The sequence below is a fragment of the Echinops telfairi genome, unplaced genomic scaffold (genome assembly GCF_000313985.2).
Source record: "Echinops telfairi isolate 266 unplaced genomic scaffold, ASM31398v2 ScPeMD7_7458;HRSCAF=8496, whole genome shotgun sequence".
Lineage (NCBI taxonomy): Eukaryota > Metazoa > Chordata > Mammalia > Afrosoricida > Tenrecidae > Echinops > Echinops telfairi.
In genome coordinates, this window is record NW_022111358.1 from 15,349,875 (window position 1) to 15,371,101 (window position 21,227).

Below are 21,227 nucleotides of genomic sequence, written 5' to 3' on the forward strand. Positions count from 1 at the left end.
TTTCAAAGAAGGGAATTTAGCTCAAGGGGCAGGAAAAAGGAAAGCTGCATCCTTTGGCGGTTGGACTATCGCTTTGGGGTCACTGAAATTCTCTGAATTATAAATTAGGTATCCTGTGTCTATTGTTCTTGCTTCGGGGGTCCTCTCGGAGTAAGTCCTATACCTACAGTGCAGAGTTAAGAATATGGACCGGCACAGCTAACTCCCTCACGTGGAGTTGTACATCTCCTTCCGGCAGAACCAATAAAGCACTGTAAAAATTTAAAATAAAATAAAAAAACACATGGCATTTTGAAAAGAATAGTTACTTAATACAACCAATGAAACTATTCATGATGTCTTCATTGGTTTAATTCATTTAGAGTAATCATGCATTACATTAGTATATAAATGTTTTAATCCTTACTGGTTTCTCAAGATTGACATTAAAGAAAATTGCTTAGTTGAGCAAGAGCTTTATGCAAATATGTAATCGATAGGCAACATGTACAATGTCCCCACAAAGAATTAATTTTCAGAAACTTGTTCTGTGTTTTATTGAACATGTTAGTGACAGCTGTAAATTGATGAAATTCTGACTTTAGAATTATTATAAAACCTTTAATAATTAGCGATTTAAATTCTTTAGAAGAGACAAAATTCAATGATACTATACTATGCATTCACTTTTTATTATTGTAACAAATTCCCACGTAATTATGGCTTTAAGCCATACAAATTTATCTGTTACATAGTTCAGAAGTCTAGGTTGGTACTACTGGTTTCTCTTGAGTTTAGGAAGGTTGAAATCAAGGTTTCAGAGGCGATGTGAAGAGTCTGTTCCCGAGCTCATTAAGGCAGTTGGCTCACTCCACTTTCTTGCAGTTAGAGGGCTAAGGTCCTTGTTTTCTTTCTGTTTGCCAGCTCTGGGCCAAACTTAGTGTCTCTGTCACTTACTACAGCGGCTTCATACGTCTCGGAGCCCTCATGGCTTGTGGAGTCAGACCCTCCACTGCTGGGAATTCTCTGCTTGTCCTTTGCTATTTCTCTCTTCGAAATGGAAAAAGTTCTCTGCCTTTCAGAGAACAGTCTATAATATCCTTATGGACTTTAAGACTATAAAGCTCCTTTGCCTTATAACTTAACATATTTTAGGTTCTGAGGATTAGCGCATTGACATCATCAGGGGCCTTGATTCTGCTTAGTCATTAGAAATGTGTAAAGAAATGAATAAAACTTTGGTTTTACATACTTTGTCTTTGTCTTTTTTATATCAATGGGGTCATACAAGCATTTCTTATTTTCTGCACTTGATCTTAGCCAAGAGGCTGAGAAGCTATTTGTATTTCTCATTCTTTGAATGAGTTGTTACACTCATAATGTCTTTGAGGTCCATCCACATTGCAGCATGTATCGAGACTTCAATAATTCTGCTGGCTGAGTAGTTTTCTTTTATGTGTATGTTCCATAGTTTTTTATCCATTCACTGTTGATGGGCATTTAGGTGGTGTCCACCTTTTGGCTATTGTGAATAGAGCTTCAGTGCTATTGGTGTACAATCGCTTGAGTCTCTCAAATTTGTGGATTTTTTCCAGAGTGGAATTTCTGTGTCGTAAGCCTAGTGTTTTTTTTTTTTTGTGGGTGTCTGTCTGTCTATCTTTCTAGACGACTTCTTATATGCTATGGAAATTTTGTCAGGAATGACCATTCCCTGGAGAAGGGAGTCATGATTGGCAAAGTCGAGGGGCAGCGAAAAAGAGGAATGCCCTCTATGATATGGATTGATACAGTGGCTGCAACAATGGGTTCAAGTCGGAAAACCGTTGTAAGGATAGCTCAGGACCAGGCAGTGTTTCATTCTGTTGTGCGTAGGATCCCAGTGGGTCAGAACTGAGTTGAGGGCACCTAACATTTGTTGAATGAAAGGACTTAGCACTCTTGTCAAAGAACAGTTGACTGTGGATATAAAGAGTTTATTTTTGGACTTACGATTTTATTCCACTGGCCTTTGTGTGTATTTGTATACCAGTGTGGGGTTTGTTTGTTTTGTTTCTCTGTAGCTGTATCATATATTTTAAAATCCGATATATGAATCCTTCTACCTGGTTCATTTCTTGCAAGAATGTTTTAACTATTTGAGGAAAGTTGCCATCCCATATGAAGTTGAAGATTTGTTTCTGGCACTTCTATAAAGAAGGCTGTTGTCCTGGTCTGACGACCCGACACCAGGGTGTAACATGAAGGGAGCACAACAGCGGCCAGGGGAGCAAAGCAACGAAGTCCCCGAGGACTCCCCAAAATAGACTTTGCACTCACCAGACCCAATCAGAAAGTATTCATAAGGGTCAGCAGACAGACCTGTAACTTTTTATGGACAATTTTTTGTTTTGTTTTCTCATGTTTATCTACCATATATACTTGTGTGTAAGCTGAGTTTTTTTGTTTTGTTTTGTTTTTTTAATTTATAGAGATTTTATTCATGTTACATTCTGTTGGTGCACAACCAGATTTCAGAAAGTTATTTACAACCTACTTCACATACATCTATTATCTTGTTTTCTGCTTTATAACAGCATTCTAACAAATTAAAGTTAGTAGAGATAAGCTGAGTTTTTTCAGCACATTTTTAACGCAGTTTTTGTGATAAAATTAGGTGCCTCGGCTGATACTCAGTTTGGCTTGTACTCGGGTATACATGATATATGGATAAGCAGGATACAAAATCTCGAGAAAACAATGGGACTGATGGTTCTGGGGAGATATGTGAAAGGAGGTGTGGGAAAGGGCAGGGAAGCCAACAAACCCAGGGACAAGAGAACAAGAGACCTAAAATCAATGGTGAGGAGGGTGTAGAATGCCTGGTGGGGTGTAGCCAAGAGGAATTACTAAAAGCCAGTGAAGGTCGAACATGATAGTGGGACAGGATGAGAGTAAAAGGAAATAGAGGTGAGAACTAGGAGGCAAAAGACATTTTTAAAGGTATAAATATAGGCATGTACATATGTAAATATATGATAAGGGATATAGATCTATGTACATATATTTATATGTTAAGTATTAAGGTAGCAGATGGACATTGGGCCTCTACTCAAGTCCTCCCTCAACATAAGAACACTTTGTTCTAATAACCTGGTATTCTGTGATGTCACTTTCCTGAAAATATTGAAGACAAAATATGTGCATAGGCAAATGTGAAGAAAGCTATGGTGCCTGGCTATTAAAAGATAGCAGTGTCTGGGGTCTTAGGCTTGAAGTTTAACAAGCAGCCATCTAGCCGGAAAACAACAAAGCCCCCATGGAAGAAGCACACACACACACGTCTGTGTGATCACGAGGTGTCGACGGGAGCAGGCATCAGAAGACCCAAAACAAATAACCATTTGATGCAACTGAGGGGGGTTGGGAATGGAGACCCAAAGCCCATCTGTAGACAGTTGGACATCCCCTCACAGAAGGTCACAAGGAAGGTAGGAGTCAGCAAAGGTGCGGTATAGCACTAACAAAATACAATATTCCTCTAGTTCTTTAATGCTTCCTACCCCCCACCATCATGACCCCAGTTCTACCTTACAAATTCGGCTAGACCAGAGCATGTACACTGGTACAGATAAGAGCTCTCGACACATCGAATCCAGGACAAATAAACCCCTCAGGAACAGTATTGGGAATAGCGATACTATGGGGGTAGGGGTGATGGTGGTGGAAGAATGGGTAGAAAGAGGGTACGGATGGCAATGATCAATGTATAATGCCACCGCTGCCAACCCCCGCCCCCCCCAAGGGGGATGAACAACAGAAACATGGATGAAAGACAGTGGACACTGTAAGATATAAAAATAATACATAATTTATCAAGCGTTCATAAGGGTGGGAGGGTGGGGACGGAGAGGGGAAAAGAGCTGATACCAAGGGCTCAAGTAGAAAATATTTTGAAAATGATGGCAACATATGTACAAATGTGCTTAATACAATTGATGTATGGATTATGTTGTGCTTGATACAATTGATGTATGGATTGTTATATGAGCTGTAAGGGCTCCCAATAAAGTTATTTATTTAAAAAAAAAAAGAAAGAGTCCAGGAAAAAAATAAATAAAAAAGAAGGCTGTTGAATTCTAGTTTGTATTTAATTGAATCTATAGACCACTTTAGATAGTGATTTTTAAATGCTTTTTTAAAAGTCATTATATTGAGGGCACATAAAACTTTTATCACAATCCATCCATCATGTTGAGCATATTTGTGTATTTGTTGCCCTCATCATTCTCAAAACATTTGCTTTCTACTTGAGCCCTTGGTATGAGCTCCTCATTTTTTTCCCTCCCTTCTCGCTCCCACCTCCCTCATGAACTCTTGATAATTTATAAATTATTATTTTGTCATATCTTACACTGTCCGATGTCTCCCTTAACCCACTTCCCTATTGTCCGTCCCCCAGGGAGGAGGTTATATGTAGATCCTTATAATCGGTACCCCCTTTTTACCTCACCTTCCCTCCACCCTCCTGGTATCACCACTCTCACGTCCTGAAGGGATCTCTGTCCTGGATTCCCTGTGTTTCGGTTCCTATCTGTACCAGTGTACATCCTCTGGTCTAGCCAGATTCTTAAGGTAGAATTAGGATCATGATAGGGGGTTGGAGGAAGCATTTAAGAAATAAAGGAAGGTTGTATGTTTCATTATTGCTACACTGCACCCTGACTGGCTCTTCTCCCAGTACTGACATCTTTACAGTTAAAAAATCCAGTTTTTGCTGGGCTTTTTTAAAAAGAGGGATATTATGAGGCATCTGACTATGCTTATGCCTTAAACTTCCTTTTTAATTATTTTATTGAGGGCTCGTACATTTCTTATCACAGTCCGTACATCCATCCATTGAGTCAAGCACCTATGTACACCTGTTGTCCTCATCAATCTCAAAACATTTGCCCTCTACTTTAGCCCTCAATATCGTTTGCTCATTTTCCCCCTCCCTCCTGAACCCTTCATAATTCATAAATTATTATAGATTTGTCATAAGTTACCCTGTCTGACGTCTCCCTCCACCCTCTTCTCTACTGTCCATTCCACAGGGTTCTTGTTGTCCAGGACCATCAGTGAGGGTGGTTAGAATGGTTAGTAGTGGTAGCCGAGCACCATATAGTTTTCTGGTCTCAGTATAGAAGGAGACCATGGTTAATGTTAATGCTGTTGACTATTTTCGTTGAGTGATGAGTTTCCTGTTACTCTTTTGCCTCCCGATAGGTACAGACCAATAGTGTGTTTCAGCTGACCAGTAAGATTCCAGATGCTACTCACCAAACTAGAATGTAGAATATAAAGCTTATGCAAATGGAATTGTTTGGAGAATTGAATTCTTCATTTAAAATTTTGGTGAATGTTGCCAAAGTCCTCCTTGATAGCCGGGTGTGCCTCTTGATATTTCCACCACATTGTGGAAGAGGACCTGTTTTCCCATACTTTAAATGCTATTTCGTGTTTGGAATGCAACATTTTATTGATTTATTTTATAGTGTTTTTCCTCAGCAAATGTTTATTGTTGAAACATATAGGCAATATGATTTTTAAAATCATTATAAAGTATATACTCAATTCTCAACATAGTTAGGTTTCAAAGACCAGGTCATTTTGCAAGAATTGGGTGCCATACCCTGTTATACACCCCCCAAACTACTGTTCACATATTCCTTGTTTCTTTCACACAGAAAGTTCTACTTTCTCTGCTCCCATAGAGCAGCCATGAATCCTGGTTTCTCAGTAGAGGTCTTTGCATTAACTCGTGCAGTATGCCTGGCCCAGTACCTTTCTCGAGCTGACAGTAAAGGATCTTCGTTGCTCCATTCTGCAAACATACTCACAGCATCAGGTCTCACTTGTTCTTAGTGTCTCTCTTGCCTTTCCTTTGTGATTCTCTGTTTTGCTCCCAGTGAACTTTCAGCAGTAGAGGGTTTCTGTTGTTTCCTTTATTTGTCCAGTACCGTCTTGTTGGATTTGCCCTGGTCAAGCAACCTATCTTTTGGTCGAAAATTTGGGCTACTTTCCCTTTCTGTCTTGCTTTCTTTCTGAAGATTGAACACTTCATGTTTTCCCTAGCTCTGTATTTATCATTGTGCTCATACCTTCCTTTCTTTCATATGCTCCTCCTTTGCTTTTGCTTTTCTCTCCTTGCTCACTGTCAGTCGGGGTCATTTAGTTGTCTCTTCTTCTCTTGGAATATAATTCTCCACAATTCCCTTCCTTTTCCATTCTCTGGCATTTCTATCTCTTTCTCCATGGTCTCTTCCTTTCAGTTTAATCTTCTTCATGTCTCTTCTGGTGAGAATCTTTATAACTGGTCTTTTTGATAATGAATGAATGAAGCAATTCTCCTGGTCCCTGGATTGTCTTTCTCAGTGTTGATCTTCTCTGCTGTCATGTCCTTTTGACTTGGAACTTTTTTGTGTGGCGTCAGGCACTGCACTCTTTCTTCACTAGATGACGATGAGTTTGATTCCTGTGGTGCTTGGGTTCATTCTCAGGACTCTTGACCTTTTTCCCTTGTGTAGATAATTTTATTGTTTTCTTCAGTTTCCTCATCCTTGCTGCTCTTAGCATCAAAGTCACATCTGGGTTTTCTGCATTTATGCCAGTTTGGAAAATGCGTTTCTCATGGGGTATTTTTTTCTGTGAATCTACGTCATTATTTGGCTTCTCTTCCTTTATCCCAGGTCTGGCTTCATGGAAGTTCCATTTAGGTACTCTGTCTTTACCAGCTGTTTGACGTAATAGGTGCCTAGGAAATCCACTGAGATCTTTGGTTACATCCAAACGTGCTTCTTGTACAGTATTCCTCGTCAACTCACCAGTATAGTTTTTTCTTACAAACAGATGTTATGAAAACCTCTATCATTAAATTTTCACTTTCTCATTTCTCATTCTTGATGGCTTTTCTTTTCCATCCTTTGTTCCTCCTCTTTCATGATTTCACCTGTTTTTAGTAAGTTGTGAATGGATCTGATCTTTTGATCTTTTCCCCAAAGCAATTAGGAATATTTTCCCCCCACCCCCCTCCCACATACATTTCATTATAAATGCTGTCATAGTCATACCTGGTAACATCTTCTGGGAGGACTTTGGGATTTCCAGTTTGGTCTGTTTCATTGCTTGCTTGTTAGGAGCTTCCCTCGGCAGGTTTTCACTTACAGAGGCTTCATCATCATCAGGATCATTTCAAAACACTGGCGGTGTTTGCAAAACAGGATGTGCAACTGCTGTGCTTTCTTTGGCAAAGTGAGCACATCCCCTTTGCTGTGGCTTCTCGGCACAACATTCCTAACATGAGAAGAGAGGGTGGAAATCAGGACCTGAGCTTTTGCCAAGGAGAACAAGGCCCTTAGAGCAGTGGTTCTGAACCTTTGGGTCACGACCCCTTTGGGGGTCGAACGACCCTTTCACAGGGGTCGCCCAATTCATAACAGTAGCAAAGTGACAGTTATGAAGTAGCAACAAAAATAATTTTATGGTTGGACGTCACCACAACATGAGACTCTGTATTGCATGGTCGCATCATTAGGAAGGTTGAGAACCATTGTCTTAGAGAAAGCCAGGATTGGTCTCTCTTCTCACTGCTCCTGAGAGCATCTAAGGGGGCAGAAATTAAGCAGGTGGATTGCTCTTGATTGAAAAATATTAAATACTGAGCTTAAATTCTCCTGAAGGAGTCATACCAGATCATCAGACTAGTAGTACTCATTGCTGTTTATTTTTTTCTTGGTCACTTTCCTCAAGTAAAAGCCTTCACAATAGTTGAATCTGGAAATGCTTTATGTTGTTGAATGGATCGTTTAATGACACACTTTGAACCTCATGACTTCTATATTCTAAGCAGACAAACTTCCTTTTATTGTTTAGTGTTTTGTGCCAACAACTCACAATAACTAGTGTAGTGGATAATGTAAAAATATTTTAACACTTAGCACTTACCTACTTACATCACATATTTTTAACTAGCTATATTTTTTTCTCTTTGCCAGTGGAACAGCAGGTATAACTAAAGGTTTTCTTTAAAGAATTCATCCTCACTAAATATGGTTATTATTATGTATACCTTCTAGTTGTCTTTATTTTTTCACTTTTAATAGCAATGTTTTTTCAATAAACATGAGTAGATTGACCTTTTTTTAAAACACACTTGGAATTTTTAACAAACAAGTTACAGAAAAAGTCACAGAATTCAAGATGTGTATTGGCTTTTCTTTTTTTAAAATAGTTTTATTGGGAGGGCTTTTAGAGCTCTTGTACAATCCTTATATCAATGTATCAAGCACACTTGTACGTATTTGCTATAATTTTCAAAGTATTTTCTTTTTACTTGAGCCCTTGGTATCAGTTCCTCTTTTTTTCCCTCCTTCCCACCCTCATGAATTCTTGATAAATTATATATTATTATTTTCATATCTTACACCATCTGCTATCTCCCTTCACCCACATTTCTGTTATTTGTCTTCCTGGGGGGGGGGGTTGTTATACATTGATCATTGTGTGATATGGTTCCACTTTCTTCCCCCCCACCTTCCCTCTAACTCTCACGGTGTTGCTACTCCCATTACTGTTCCTCAGGGGCTTGTCTGTCCCGGATTCCATGTGTCAAGAGCTCTTATCTGTACCAATGTACATACGCCGGTCTAGCTGGATTTGTAAGGTAGAAGTCGGGTCATGATAGTGGGGTGGAGAGGGAAAAAGCATTAACGAGCTAAAGGAATGTTGTGTGTTTCATCAATACTATTCTGTACCTTGGCTGACTCATTCTTCCTTGTGAGTCTTTTTTAATATATACTTTTAATTTAAACTTTTCATAGGTTTTAATTTCAAAATGCAAAGTACATGACTGTATAATCAATTATATATAAGGAAATATAGGTCATGAACATAAAAGAATCTAATTACATAGAATTTGTAACTGGAAGATTATTTAGCATTGCTAATAGAACAAAAGCAACTTTGAAAGAATAAAATGATTTAATGCTTGTCTTGTGGTATGCAGTTCTCCATATTCTGTTTTTTGTAATTAATAGAATCATTTTAGAAGGAAATGTATATATTAATAACTTTTTCATATAATTACTTGTTCTTTTTTTTTTTTTTACGTAGTCATCTTAATGTGTAGATGAGTCTGGTACTGCTTTACTGACAATGTTAATATTTTCTTTTCCAAATTTAGATATGAGTATCGTGTAGAGATGGTTCATCAATCCTGTAATGATCCTACTAAAAATATCATTAGAGAATTTGCATCTGACTTCGAAGTTGGAGAATGCTGGGGTTATAATAGATTTTTTCGTTTGGACTTACTTGCAAATGAAGGATACTTGAATCGACAGAATGATACAGTAATTTTAAGGTAATAGGGAACATTGAATGTTGTGGACTTGGTTATGAGGGAGTAAGGCCATCAGAACTTTACTTCAAAGCCATTTGTTTAAGAAAGATGACAAATAAATAAAACAAGAAAGATGGCTATTGAGATTCATGTTATCTATAGCCTTACCATTTTCTTAGCTGCAGTGAATAATAACGCTTAATCATAAATTTGTGTGACATCTAATTAGTAATCCATAAAAAGGAAATGACTCACTTCGTAAATGTTATAATGGCTCATTTATGTGCTGAAAGTTCAGCAGCCCTATTACCCCTTGGAAAACCTAAGAATAACAAAGGAGCAGATGCTTATTTTTTCACTTTACATTGTATATTATTTGTACTTGAACCATAATCAAATCAATGAAAAAATGTATGGTTTATAGTTATCAACAGAAGCTAGTGTCTTGGATACCTAAAGCTGCTACAACAGAAATAGTGCAAGTAAATAGCTTTATGTATTTAGTTCATAAATATGTATTTCAGATTTTTATTTTTTAACTTTTTTGTGCACTAGATAAGATCATCACGATTACATTTAACAATTCATGTACATTTTGTTTCATTCATTTGCAATCCTTTCAGTATAAAAGTAGGTGACTTTAATAAATTTATTTTCTCAGGCTAGAAATCCAAATTTGGCAATACTGCATTTAGCTTATTGCCTCTTCTGCTCCTGGGAGATCTGCTTGTGGTTTAGCAACTCCCTTCCCAATGTTGGTTTAGATATTTGAACTTGGACACCTTCCCACTAATCCTGCCTCATTGACACAACAAAGACCCGCTACCCAAATGGGAATATAATTCCAAGCATCAAAATAAGCCAAACTAAACCCACTGCTTTCCTCCCCGTGGGACTGGGTAGGCCTACCTCTAAGGGAGTAGGAAAAGCCCTGTCATTCTCCCACTGAGCAGCTGGTAGTTTCTGACTGCTGACCTTGCAGTTAGCAGTGCACAGGCACTTTGCCACCAGGGTTCCTAACCCCAGACATAGAAGGTTGGATTTACAGTGCCTGTTTTTAGTGGACACAATTGAATCCCAAATGCAGAAGTTAAAGGAGACCTTCCTTGAGACCCAACAGAGGAAGCCTCCCCCTACAACTGGCACGCTGAATTTTGACTGTTAGTCTCCTAAATTTTAGTTTGTAAAGTCAATATATTTGTATTTTTGTTACAGTATTACCTGGTGACTAACTTAGTTTGATAATATTACTCTTTGTGTTATTTCTCACCTGGAGCTATCCTTTTAAGGTTTCAGGTTCGTTCACCAACTTTTTTTCAAAAATGCCGGGATCAGCATTGGTATATTACTCAGTTGGAAGCTGCACAGACTAGTTATATTCAGCAAATAAACAATCTTAAAGAGGTAAGCTAATAACATGAATTTTGGGTTTGGGGTTTTATATGGACCCTTTGTAATTGGACTTTGGGCACTTGTTGTTAGGAATCTTGTAGGAAAATCCCATTATTTTGTTCCCTATTCTGAATCTTGAGCGTCTACTTTCATTGTCCATTTTAGAAGCCAGTAGCCACATGTGGCTACTTCAAGTAATTATAGTTAAGGATTCTTTTTCTCAGTTGTACTGGCCACATTTTAAGTGATTAATATCCACATATAGTGGCTACTATATTATGCATAAAAGATACAGACCATTTCCATCATCATAGCGTTAATTGGACACTGTTGGTTTAGTGGGTGATAAACTCTTCCCTAAGCTGTCTTGGATATCGAGGATCTTGTATAAAACAATAGAAAGATGCTCCATTTTCTTTCTTTTTTCTTTTTTAATCATTTTATTGGGGGCTCGTACAACTCTTATCACAATCCATACATGTAGGGGGAGGTCAGATGCTTACAGACATCCTCCCTGAAGACGTTCACCAGACTACACACATGGTAGGCCCCACTCCCTGCTGTTCAAGGACAATGGACAGGCCCACAGACATCAATTTGGTTCCTGTAGGTGGAATTCACACCCTACTGATAATGGTCTCTATCATTTGAGCCAGGGAACAAGTCAAACCTGCTCTGTGACATCCAAAGTTAGGCTGCCATCCTGTATAGAGGATCCACCCATCTTGCCACATGTATACCCCAATCCCTCCTCTTCCTATTGTGTGGATACCACCCCTAGATCACCCCCTCCCATTACTGCATTACCTATAGCACAACCCCTTACTGTGACATATGTCTTCACCTGTAATTAGGGACTTGCATGTCCCCAGAGAATATAAAGCCTTGGTTAGCATTAAATATCTTTCTTTCTCCACGTGGACCAAGTGGGACTGAGATGAGCATGCTACCATGAAATGTGTCTGATTTCATTATTTCAATGTCTCTCTCCTATCTCTCATGCTCTCTATGACTTTACTATAATCTTATTATCGCTGTACAATTGCGCCTACCGGACCCGTGATGATGTGCTAGGGGCTGGCTTCCCCTTGCACATCCATCCATCCATTGTGTCAAGCACATTTGTACATTTGTTGCTATTATTCTCAAAACATTTGCTTTCTGCTGGAGCCCTTGGTATCAGCTTCTCATTTTTTCCCCTTCTTTCCTCCCTACCTCATGAACTCTTGATAATATAAATTTTAATTAATATAAATATAAACCCTTGATAAAAAATTTATAAATTATTATTTTGTCCTATCTTACACTGTCTTGACGTCTCCCTTCACCCACTTTTCTGTTGTCCATCTCCCAGGGAAGACGTTAAATGTAGGTCCTTGTAATTGGTTACCCCTTTCCACCCCACCTGCCCTCTACCCTCCCATTGTCGCCACTCTCACCACTGGTCCTGAAGGGGTCATCTGTCCTGGATTCCCTGTATTTCCAGTTCTCATCTGTACCAGTGTACATTCTCTAGTCTAGCCAGATTTGTAAGTTAGGATTAGGATGTGAGGGGTGGGGGGAGTAACCATTTAAGAACCTGAGGAAAGTTGTATGTTTCATCGTTGCTGCACTGCACTCTGACTGGCTCGTCTCCTCCCCGTGACCCTTCTGTAAGGGGATGTCCAGTTGCTTACAGATGGATCTTGGGGAGATGCTACATTTTCAGTGCTCATTTTTTTTCTTAAGCATTTGGAAGGATCACTAAGTGAACTTTAATTTTACTAAATTTATGTAAGGAATATCACTTTCCCATAATGGAAGTTGGGGGGGGGGCAGGTTTCAATTCTGAGAGAGTGATTAATGAGTGAGGGAGGATCATGTGATATTTTCAGTGATTATGTTAAGTATACTATTTAACCAACTGACCATATACACCACATGATTTGCTTAACTTTATGTGAGGCTTGAGATGGACATGAAAGGAAAGAATGACGGGGAGAGTGTATCCTTGACATTAACATGCTTGACTGCAAACTGAAAGGCTGGCAGTTAGTTAGGGTCCACCCAGAGACACCTCAAAAGAAAGGTCCCAAACCCTGGGAAGCTCAGTTCTCTTCTGACATGCACGGGGTGCCATCAGCGTGGTCTGCTCAAAGATGACAGTGCAGCTATCCTTGACGAGATTTTTCCATAAGCAGAAGTCAGGAGGGGGTGGGGGGAAATGGTCTAAGGATGGCTTTAGGAACCTTTTTCTTTCTGAACTCTGCCAGTTATATACTGCTACTTATGCCAACTATCTACATGTGCTCTTTTTGTTTTAAAAGAGACTTACTATTGAACTATCGCGAACTCAGAAATCCAGAGATTTGTCACCACCAGATAACCACCTTCGCCCCCAAAACGATGATGGCCCAGAGATGCGAGCTAAGAAGTGTGGGTCAAGCTCTGACATGCTTCTCGAGGGCAGTCCAGCTGCAGTTTCAGTGAGAGAGGCCAAAGAAGATGAAAAAGATGAGAAGATTCAGAATGAAGATTACCATGTAATAATTTTTGTGTGTTTGAGAAGGAAAAATGACAGGATCATGATTTCCAACGTACTTTAGGGAGTCAGAGTGCTAAAGTTTTCCATTGGTTTTCTGTGAATGTTATTCTGTGACTTAATTTAAAATCCAAGTTGTTGAATGACAGTGGATCAAGGTTCTAAAAATGAATTTATTGTAGAAAACTAGTAATTTCTGTGATGTACATTCTTGATAAAATTTTGGATACTTTGTATGTGTCCTATTTCTAAAACTAACAGGTACCTTACATAGGTGGTAGGATTTATGACTTGGGAGATTGCTAGGTTTTGCCCCAGCAAAACAACCCCCAGAATAAGCAAGCACTCAAGAACAATAGGGAGTGGTTATTACTGTTTAAGGCAAAATCGGAAATCAGCAATATGTGACTATTTTAAGATGGGAAATTTGATTTAGATGTTAAATGAAGGTGCCAGTGAGGAAAACGGTTGCGGATAAGGGTATTGCTAAAAGTAAGCAGTTGATAGGGGAGGGGCTGTTGGACTCAGGAAGCATTACCCCTTTGAGACAGTGCCTTTAAGGAGAATGGATGTTGGGTAGGTTTTGTGGAGTGATGGGTGGAGGTGTTCGCTTTGAGGAACAGTGGAGGAAGCAGAATGAAAAGCATTTCTAGTCACATTAAGCACTCAGCTGAAATTGACAGTCATAAGATAGTTGTGCTAACCATTGTGGTGGTGTGATTTTTCTCAACAGAGCACAGGCACCTCAGCACAAGAGCTGAGAATTCTGATGATTGTCTTATTCCTTGATGGTTGCACTGCGAATGGGGTTGGATAGGATGCTCAAATTAGTGTGAATATGAAGGGTAAAAGCCTTGTTTTCTTGGCAATGACTAGCACGAGCTCTCCGATGGAGATCTGGACCTGGACCTGGTGGGCGAAGATGAAGTCAATCACCTTGATGGCAGTAGTTCCTCAGCCAGCTCCACGGCAACCAGTAACACGGAGGAAAACGACATCGATGAAGAAACCATGTGAGTGCCTCACATTCACCGCACTGTCAGACAGCCGGGTGGTAATTTCGTAGTACAACTGACTCACGTTTAAAAGTGGAGGGATATCCAGTAGTTATTTTCTGGATATAACGTATCGTTATATAAGTAAAATATTTTTAAAATGTTCTTAATTTTGAAAAATTTTCAAGTTTAAAAAGGTTTTGTTAGAAGAAGAATAACAAAAATTTCCTATATGTTTTCTCTTAACCAAGATTCCCTAATGTCATGAACATTCTACCATTTTTACTGTTTTCTATAATTGCTCTGCGCTCGCTCGCTCTCTCGTTCCCTCTCATTCCAGGACTTTCTTTTATGAGACTTTTGAGGTTGAGTACACTTCAGTATATATTTCCTATTTAAAAAAACACACGCGAATATTTCCTGTGTAACCGTACTATAGTTACCTAAGTTAGAAATTAACATTGATTCATTCAGTACTACTGTCTAGCCTATGACTTTATAAAAGTTTTGCCAATTGTTTCACTACTAATATACTTTGGTTTAGGATCTAGTCTAAGATCCCTTGCTACATTTGTCTGTTATGTGTCTGAAGTCTGCTTCCACCTGGAACTGTGACTGATAACTTTCCTTGACACTTCTGAGGAGTGCGGGTCAGTTAATTTGGAGAAAGTCCTGTGATTTGTGTCTCATTTCTTTGTGACTTGATTGAAATTACCTTTGGACAGGAGTTCTGAAGATGTATTTGGCAGGAGGGATGATGCATTTTTTCTCAGTGCAGCCTATCAGGAGGCACATGACATTAATTTTTGTTGCATTACCAATGATACTAAATTTGATCACCTGGCTAAAGTGTTTGCTAGGTTTCTCCATTTTAATTCACTATTTTTCCTTTGTAATTAGTGGAGAGAGATCTTGAGGCTGTTTATATCCCATGTATATTTTTGCCTAATTTTAACATCCCTTAATATCCTAATTTTGCTGTCCATTAATAGCAATCATTGCCATTAATTGCTGTTATGATTTCCTAAAATTGGCATTATTCCTTCTGCATTCATTAGTTAGACTTTTGCTCTAATGAAAAGCTTTCTTTCCCCTCTCTTCCACTTATTACTTTACTTTATTAGAATTGTCTCATGGAGCCTTACATTGTTAAATGTTTTAATCTGTTACTGTCAGTATTTTATTGGTGAGATTATTGCAGACTTGGCCAGCACTGTTTTCCTGGCACTGTAAAATGTCCCAGGTTCATCTTGTACTTTCTCTTAACTCTGGAGAGTACCATTCCAAGGAATTAGGTGAGAATTTTAACTCCATACCTATTCTCCCCTTCACTTTCACAAATTAATTCCTCAAAACAGCCCAGTTATACTTAATGATCCTCTTGAAAATACTTGACAGATTGCCCCAAATGGGTTAGCTGATCAAAATGCAAAGCCCAGGCCCCGTTAGTTCTACAAACCACAAAACATCATTACAGTGATGTTTTTTAGATATATAAAAATGAACTGATAAATTTGAATCAATATGGAAAATTTGCAGTTGATTGTTTTAAATAGTAGTTGTACAAAGTGAACTCTTACCTTTTCATAGCTTAAATATACAGTTCTATCTGAATTAATTTTTTGTTCTGCTTTTGAAGTTATTTCAAGGTTGTCCTGAGGATAGCTGTTGTTAGGTTGTCAAGTCAGTTGTGATTGTGACCATCTATACAACAGAAAGAAACTACCTAATCCTGTACCATCCTCACAAGTTCCTCTGTCTTGGCGCATTGTGATACCTGTGGTGCCAATCCATTTCACCGAGGGGCTTCCTCTTTTTCTCTGACCTTCTACCAATCATGAGGTCCTTCTGGTAACACGATCAAAATATAGAATACTAAATCTTACTGTCCTCACTTTTAAGGAGCATTCCAGGCAAAATCGATGTGTTTGTTCTAGTAGTCCGTTGTATATTCAATATTTTTCACCAACATTATAATTCGAGGCTTAAATTCTTCCAGTTCTTCTCATCCCAGCTTTCTAATGCATATGAGGCTATTGAAAATACCATGATTTGGGTCACATCCTCAAAGTGGCCTCTTTCCCCTTGACCACTTTAGAAGAGACCTTTTGTAGCAGAATAGAAGTCACCTGCTTCAGTGGTGGAACAGGCACAAGGTAAACATTTCCATTACAAATGGAAGAAATTGGAGAATTGGAGGGGGGAAAAAAACAAACATGGAGCAAGTCTAAACCCCAGCAGAACAATTTACATTAACTCACAAGACTTGATATCAAGCCTCTTGTTTTCTGAGACTATCTTGGCCTTGGCCCTGGACTTCACTTCCCTCTTCCAAGTCCACTTGGGATGGCAGCTCTGTTCCCCTGGCTCTGGGTGACCCCTTTCTTTTAGACCCCACCTCATCAGCCCCAGCAGGTCTCAGTCTTTTTCTCCTTGGACATGGCAGACTCCCAACCCCCACTTTAGCTTTGGCCTGTGGGTCTTACTCCATCTTTCCAACACTTGTAGATGGCAGGTTCACACAGAAAGGAAATGCTGACTCTGAAACGTTGGAGGCTGTGGCCCCACTCTCTGAGACCCTCAAAACCATCACTCCACACTTTGAGACTGAATCCACTTGCTTTCCTGTTCTCCTTCTCTAGTCAGCTTCTGGCCTGTCTTTGCCTTGTACATGTGTTACAAAAGCTTTAGCTATACCGACAAGTGCTCAGAGGCACCCTGCTCTGCCAGGAAGTCTCCTGCCTGAAGGCTCTTAGCTCTCTGCTCTGTGGGCTATAAATTCCTTTGCGTCTTTAATCTCAGTTTAAAACACTTCTCTGATTATCATGATGTCTACTAATCTTGGTAATTTTAGAAGATTGAACATCAATATCTGTACAGGGGATGATAAAAATATTTTTCTTCCTTTTTTAATTTAGAAATATCCTACGTTTTACAGGAGAGAGCTATGGACTAATGATACAGAATTTATTGACGTGTGACAAATAATGCTAATTGTATTTATCCTAAGCGAGTGATTAATTTTGTACTATTCTTAGGTCCGGTGAAAATGATGTGGAATACAACAACATGGAGCTGGAAGAGGGAGAGCTAATGGAAGATGTAGCTGCTGCAGGACCTGCAGGTACTGAGACCAAGTTCCACAAGCCATTCTGTCTTTCCTGTGTGCTCTTCACTGCCTTCTCGTGTTTTCATATTTGAAAGCCACTGTTGTGTTTGGTGACTCTAAGAGGCTCATGGTATGGAAGTGCTGTACCTTACATTATGGATTTTAGGATATATTACTAATAATGTTTAATACAATAATAGTAACTAACATTTGCCAAGTGTTTGTGTTCCTGGCACTACGGCAAGAACATTAGATATATCTTATATAACAGTATATCATGTATAACAGCTCTGTGAGATAAGTTCTAATATCTTTTACAGTTTATAGCTTTTGAAGTTAATGCATAGGGAAATTAAGCAATTGCTATGTTCTCACAATTTGTTAATGGAGAAAAATTAAGAACCCCAAGTTTATATGTCCAAAGGTGCTAATCTATGTAATACTGTCCCACGCGATGTCCAAGTCTCGCTAGTGTGTCTTGCTTGACTGTAAAGTGATCTTTACAGTCGGTAAAATTATGAAACTTTGATTTACGGAGGAATTTTAGAGAACTTATTTTCTAGATGAAAGGAATTCAGATTTAGTTTCCCGTAGCTAGTCATTGCTGTAACTCTCAACTGTTTTATCTTGAACTCACTCCACCACCACTCCCACCCTCCACATTCCCAGTTCCTCACTGCTTCTCGTGTTTGGTAAGAACTGACATGCACAGTAGGTGTTCTTTTTGTTTTCTTGGTAAATTTTGGCTGAGAGCAATGAAAAACTGTTTCTTACTGCTTCTGCCTTCCTGATGTTGCCATTGGTATAAGTGCTATCATATTTTATAACATGCTTGGATAACGGAAGACTTCTTAAATATTTGTCCTGAGTATTTCCCTGGGCAGCCCAAGCTCTGTGCTCTTCTTAGTCCTCAGTTTATTCTGGTCCTGGCTTATCCCCTTCTGTTCCCATCACTGTCTAGGAGCTGATGACTCTGCAGGTCTATCTCTAGCCATAAATTTCTCCCATGACTTCTGGAACCACAAAGCTGACAGAAGTTATCTTTTTATCTGCCCAAATGCCTATCAGCCATAGTACCACCTTAGGGATTGGTAATGCTGTGCATTTTTCACTTGTTCTCTCCCTCAAACTCTCTCCCAAGATCATATGTCTAATCAGCCTTCAAAACAGTGTATGCATTAATTTGTTACATCACCTCATTAAAGTGTCTGGGCACTTTCTTTTAACACAGCTTCTCTTTTCTGGATTCTGGATTCTTAGATTTGTTACCACTCTCCTCCCTCCTGTTTCCCACAGTCATTTATGTGAATGCCACATAAATTTTGTTTTTCCCAGTTAATATCTGGTTATGTTCGGCCTGGTTGACTAGAGAAACAAATCCAGAGACACTCGTGTATTTAGAAAGAGCTTTATATCAAAAACCAATTGTATATTCAGAAAACATCACAGCCCAGTCCAGATCACGTCCGTAAATCCAATATTAGCCCATATTTCCGATACTAGCCCATGCATTTTCTGGATTCATACAGCACATTCAGTGGTACTGAATGCCGGAAGATCACAGGCCAGGGATGAAAAGTTTTGTGAATCCAGTGGCGGTAGAAGCATCTCCAGGACTCTGACTAAAACTGCTTTGGGTTCTTTGATAAAGGCTGTCTCAATTTAGCCTACCCAAACATTACTGTGATTGTTTTTTTCAGCTACCTATTTACCTTGTTCATCTCTGAACTTCATGAGGCCAAGGGCATGTGCATACTAATTCAGTATTGTATCCTTAGCACCTAAAAGAGCATAAAAGGGAATCATTGAGTATTTTTGCATAAGTGTTGAATATATTTTTTTACTAATTATTGAATGTGAGATGTTTATAGTTTCAAGGTGTGTAATAGTGTGGATGAATTCAGAGGCTGTATTGGTACACAACTGAAAGAAGAGTGTACTGTGTAGGTTATTGAATGTTTTCAGTCGTATGTTTTTCCATTGTTGTTAGAACTGTCATTTTCTCTCTTCCTCTCTTAGAACTACTTGTTAGAGAAGTTTTGGTACAAGCATTTTAGAATGTTTACGTTAAACTAAATGGTATAGTTTTACATTAATTTACAATTATTCTCGAAATATTTACTGAGCACTTTATTTGAACTGGGTATTGCTTTAGTGCCTGGAGGTGCAGCATTGAATAAAAATATACGTTTGTTCTTATATAACTTAGGTCCTATAATTCCAAAGTTATACGTCATTTAACATACTTATTCAAATGCCACCAAATGGACCTTAGTTTCCTAGGCTGTACATCTTTACTAGCGAAGCAGACAGCCACATCTTTCTCCCGGGGGGCTGCTATTGGGTTCAAACTGCTGACCTTTCGATGAACAGCAAAGCACTTAGCCACTGTACTATGGGCTCCTCGCATATTTATTATGCCTCTGTTATCATTTGAGCACCTAAGTATTAAGGATAAAAGAGTGAATCAAATAGTTCATTTTCATAATGTGTTTGTGGAACGTTTATTTGGCAGACATTTGTTGATTGCCGTTCCTAAATCCATCTTAAAAATGCAAACAAAGAAAAAGGTTCTTATTTTCAGTTACTGGTATTTGTAATCTAACATTGAATAGTTTTGTAAACAATTTTCAAAAATCTTAGGTGATAACCATATGGAAGAATTCTAAATATTGAACTATTTCCTCCTAAATAAGGATCTGTTTTCCCATCTAGCTTTAGTGTCTGCAGAACTTTGTAATTTTAAATACAAGGAGCCTTCCAAAAGTTTATGAAAAAATTCCGTTTCTTTTTTTTTTTTTTTAATTTTAGGGTGAGGATTAGGGTTAGGGTTAGAGCTAAGTTTTGGTCTACAGTTAGGTTTAGGGTTAGAGTTAGGGTTAGGCTTAGGCCTAGGTTTAGAGTTAGTATTAGGCCTAGGTTTAGGGTTATGCTTAGGGTTAGGTTTAGGCCTAATGTTAGGGTTAGCCTTAGGGTTAGGGTTAGCTTTAGGGTTATGGTTATGGTTTGGCCTAGGGTAATGGTTATGGTTATGGTTATCAAATTCCGTTCTTTTCATTCATTTTTCCATGAGTTTTTGGAAGGCTCTCGTAGACATACACATAAAGTGGCGTAGAAAAACAGAGACAATAGCAAACTGGAAGTGGGTGAAAAAGGCTTCCAAAGGGAGTGGTACTTGAACCTACTCTTGAAAAGTGAGCAGAGCATTTCGTTGTTATGGGAGCAGGCAGATGCAGCCTTGTGCTATTTGAACTTGACCTAATGATAGCATAGCTTATAGGGGACTGGCAGGTAAGGAATACGATCAGGTTGTTAAAAATCACCTCCCCCAAGGGCCTTATTTTATCCATGACATGGAATCTCCTTGTTTTCAGATTGCAATGCCAAATAATGATGGGTCTTTGTGCTTCTGCTACTTGAAGTTTGTTGGCTTCTGCGATGTGTGATTATTTTTTCCATCCAATCGAGGGAATCTTCATTGTTTTTCATGTTCTTATTGCCTCTTATTCTCCTGAGGCTCATTCATTTTCTTTTGTTATGTTTTTGGGCCATGGAGGTGAAATTTCTTTGGGGATGGGCTTGTTTCTTTGGGGGGGGGGTGTGCGTTTGTCAGTTATAACCATACCAGGTATGTCATTCTGGTTTTTAATTTATTTCCTTTGCAACTAATCACATTGAGCCACTCCATGTGTTTATTGACCATTTATTTGTAGATCATTTTGGGGGAAAGAAATACTGTTTCTTTTTTTTTTTTTTTCCTATTGTGTGTATGTATCAGTTTATTTATTTTTTTCTTTTTTAACATTTTATTAGGGGCTCATACAACTGTTATCCCAATCCATACACACATCAATTGTGTAAAGCGCATTTGTA

General features: G+C 38.8%; 1 protein-coding gene and 1 pseudogene across 4 annotated transcripts in view; one reads left to right on the forward strand and one right to left on the reverse strand.

Moving 5' to 3' along the window:
• The window catches only part of TRIM37 (tripartite motif containing 37), a 124,495-nt gene that overhangs the window by 55,806 nt on the left and 47,462 nt on the right, over positions 1 to 21,227 (forward strand). For all 4 annotated transcript variants that reach the window (XM_004707015.2, XM_045299755.1, XM_045299757.1 and 1 more), the window contains exons 13-17: positions 9,179 to 9,358; positions 10,627 to 10,741; positions 13,036 to 13,251; positions 14,127 to 14,263; positions 17,284 to 17,369. In XM_004707015.2, coding sequence (XP_004707072.2) covers positions 9,179 to 9,358; positions 10,627 to 10,741; positions 13,036 to 13,251; positions 14,127 to 14,263; positions 17,284 to 17,369 — 734 coding nt within the window. The remainder of the gene's footprint in view (positions 1 to 9,178; positions 9,359 to 10,626; positions 10,742 to 13,035; positions 13,252 to 14,126; positions 14,264 to 17,283; positions 17,370 to 21,227) is intronic.
• On the reverse strand, positions 5,691 to 8,601 carry LOC115872867 (annotated as a pseudogene).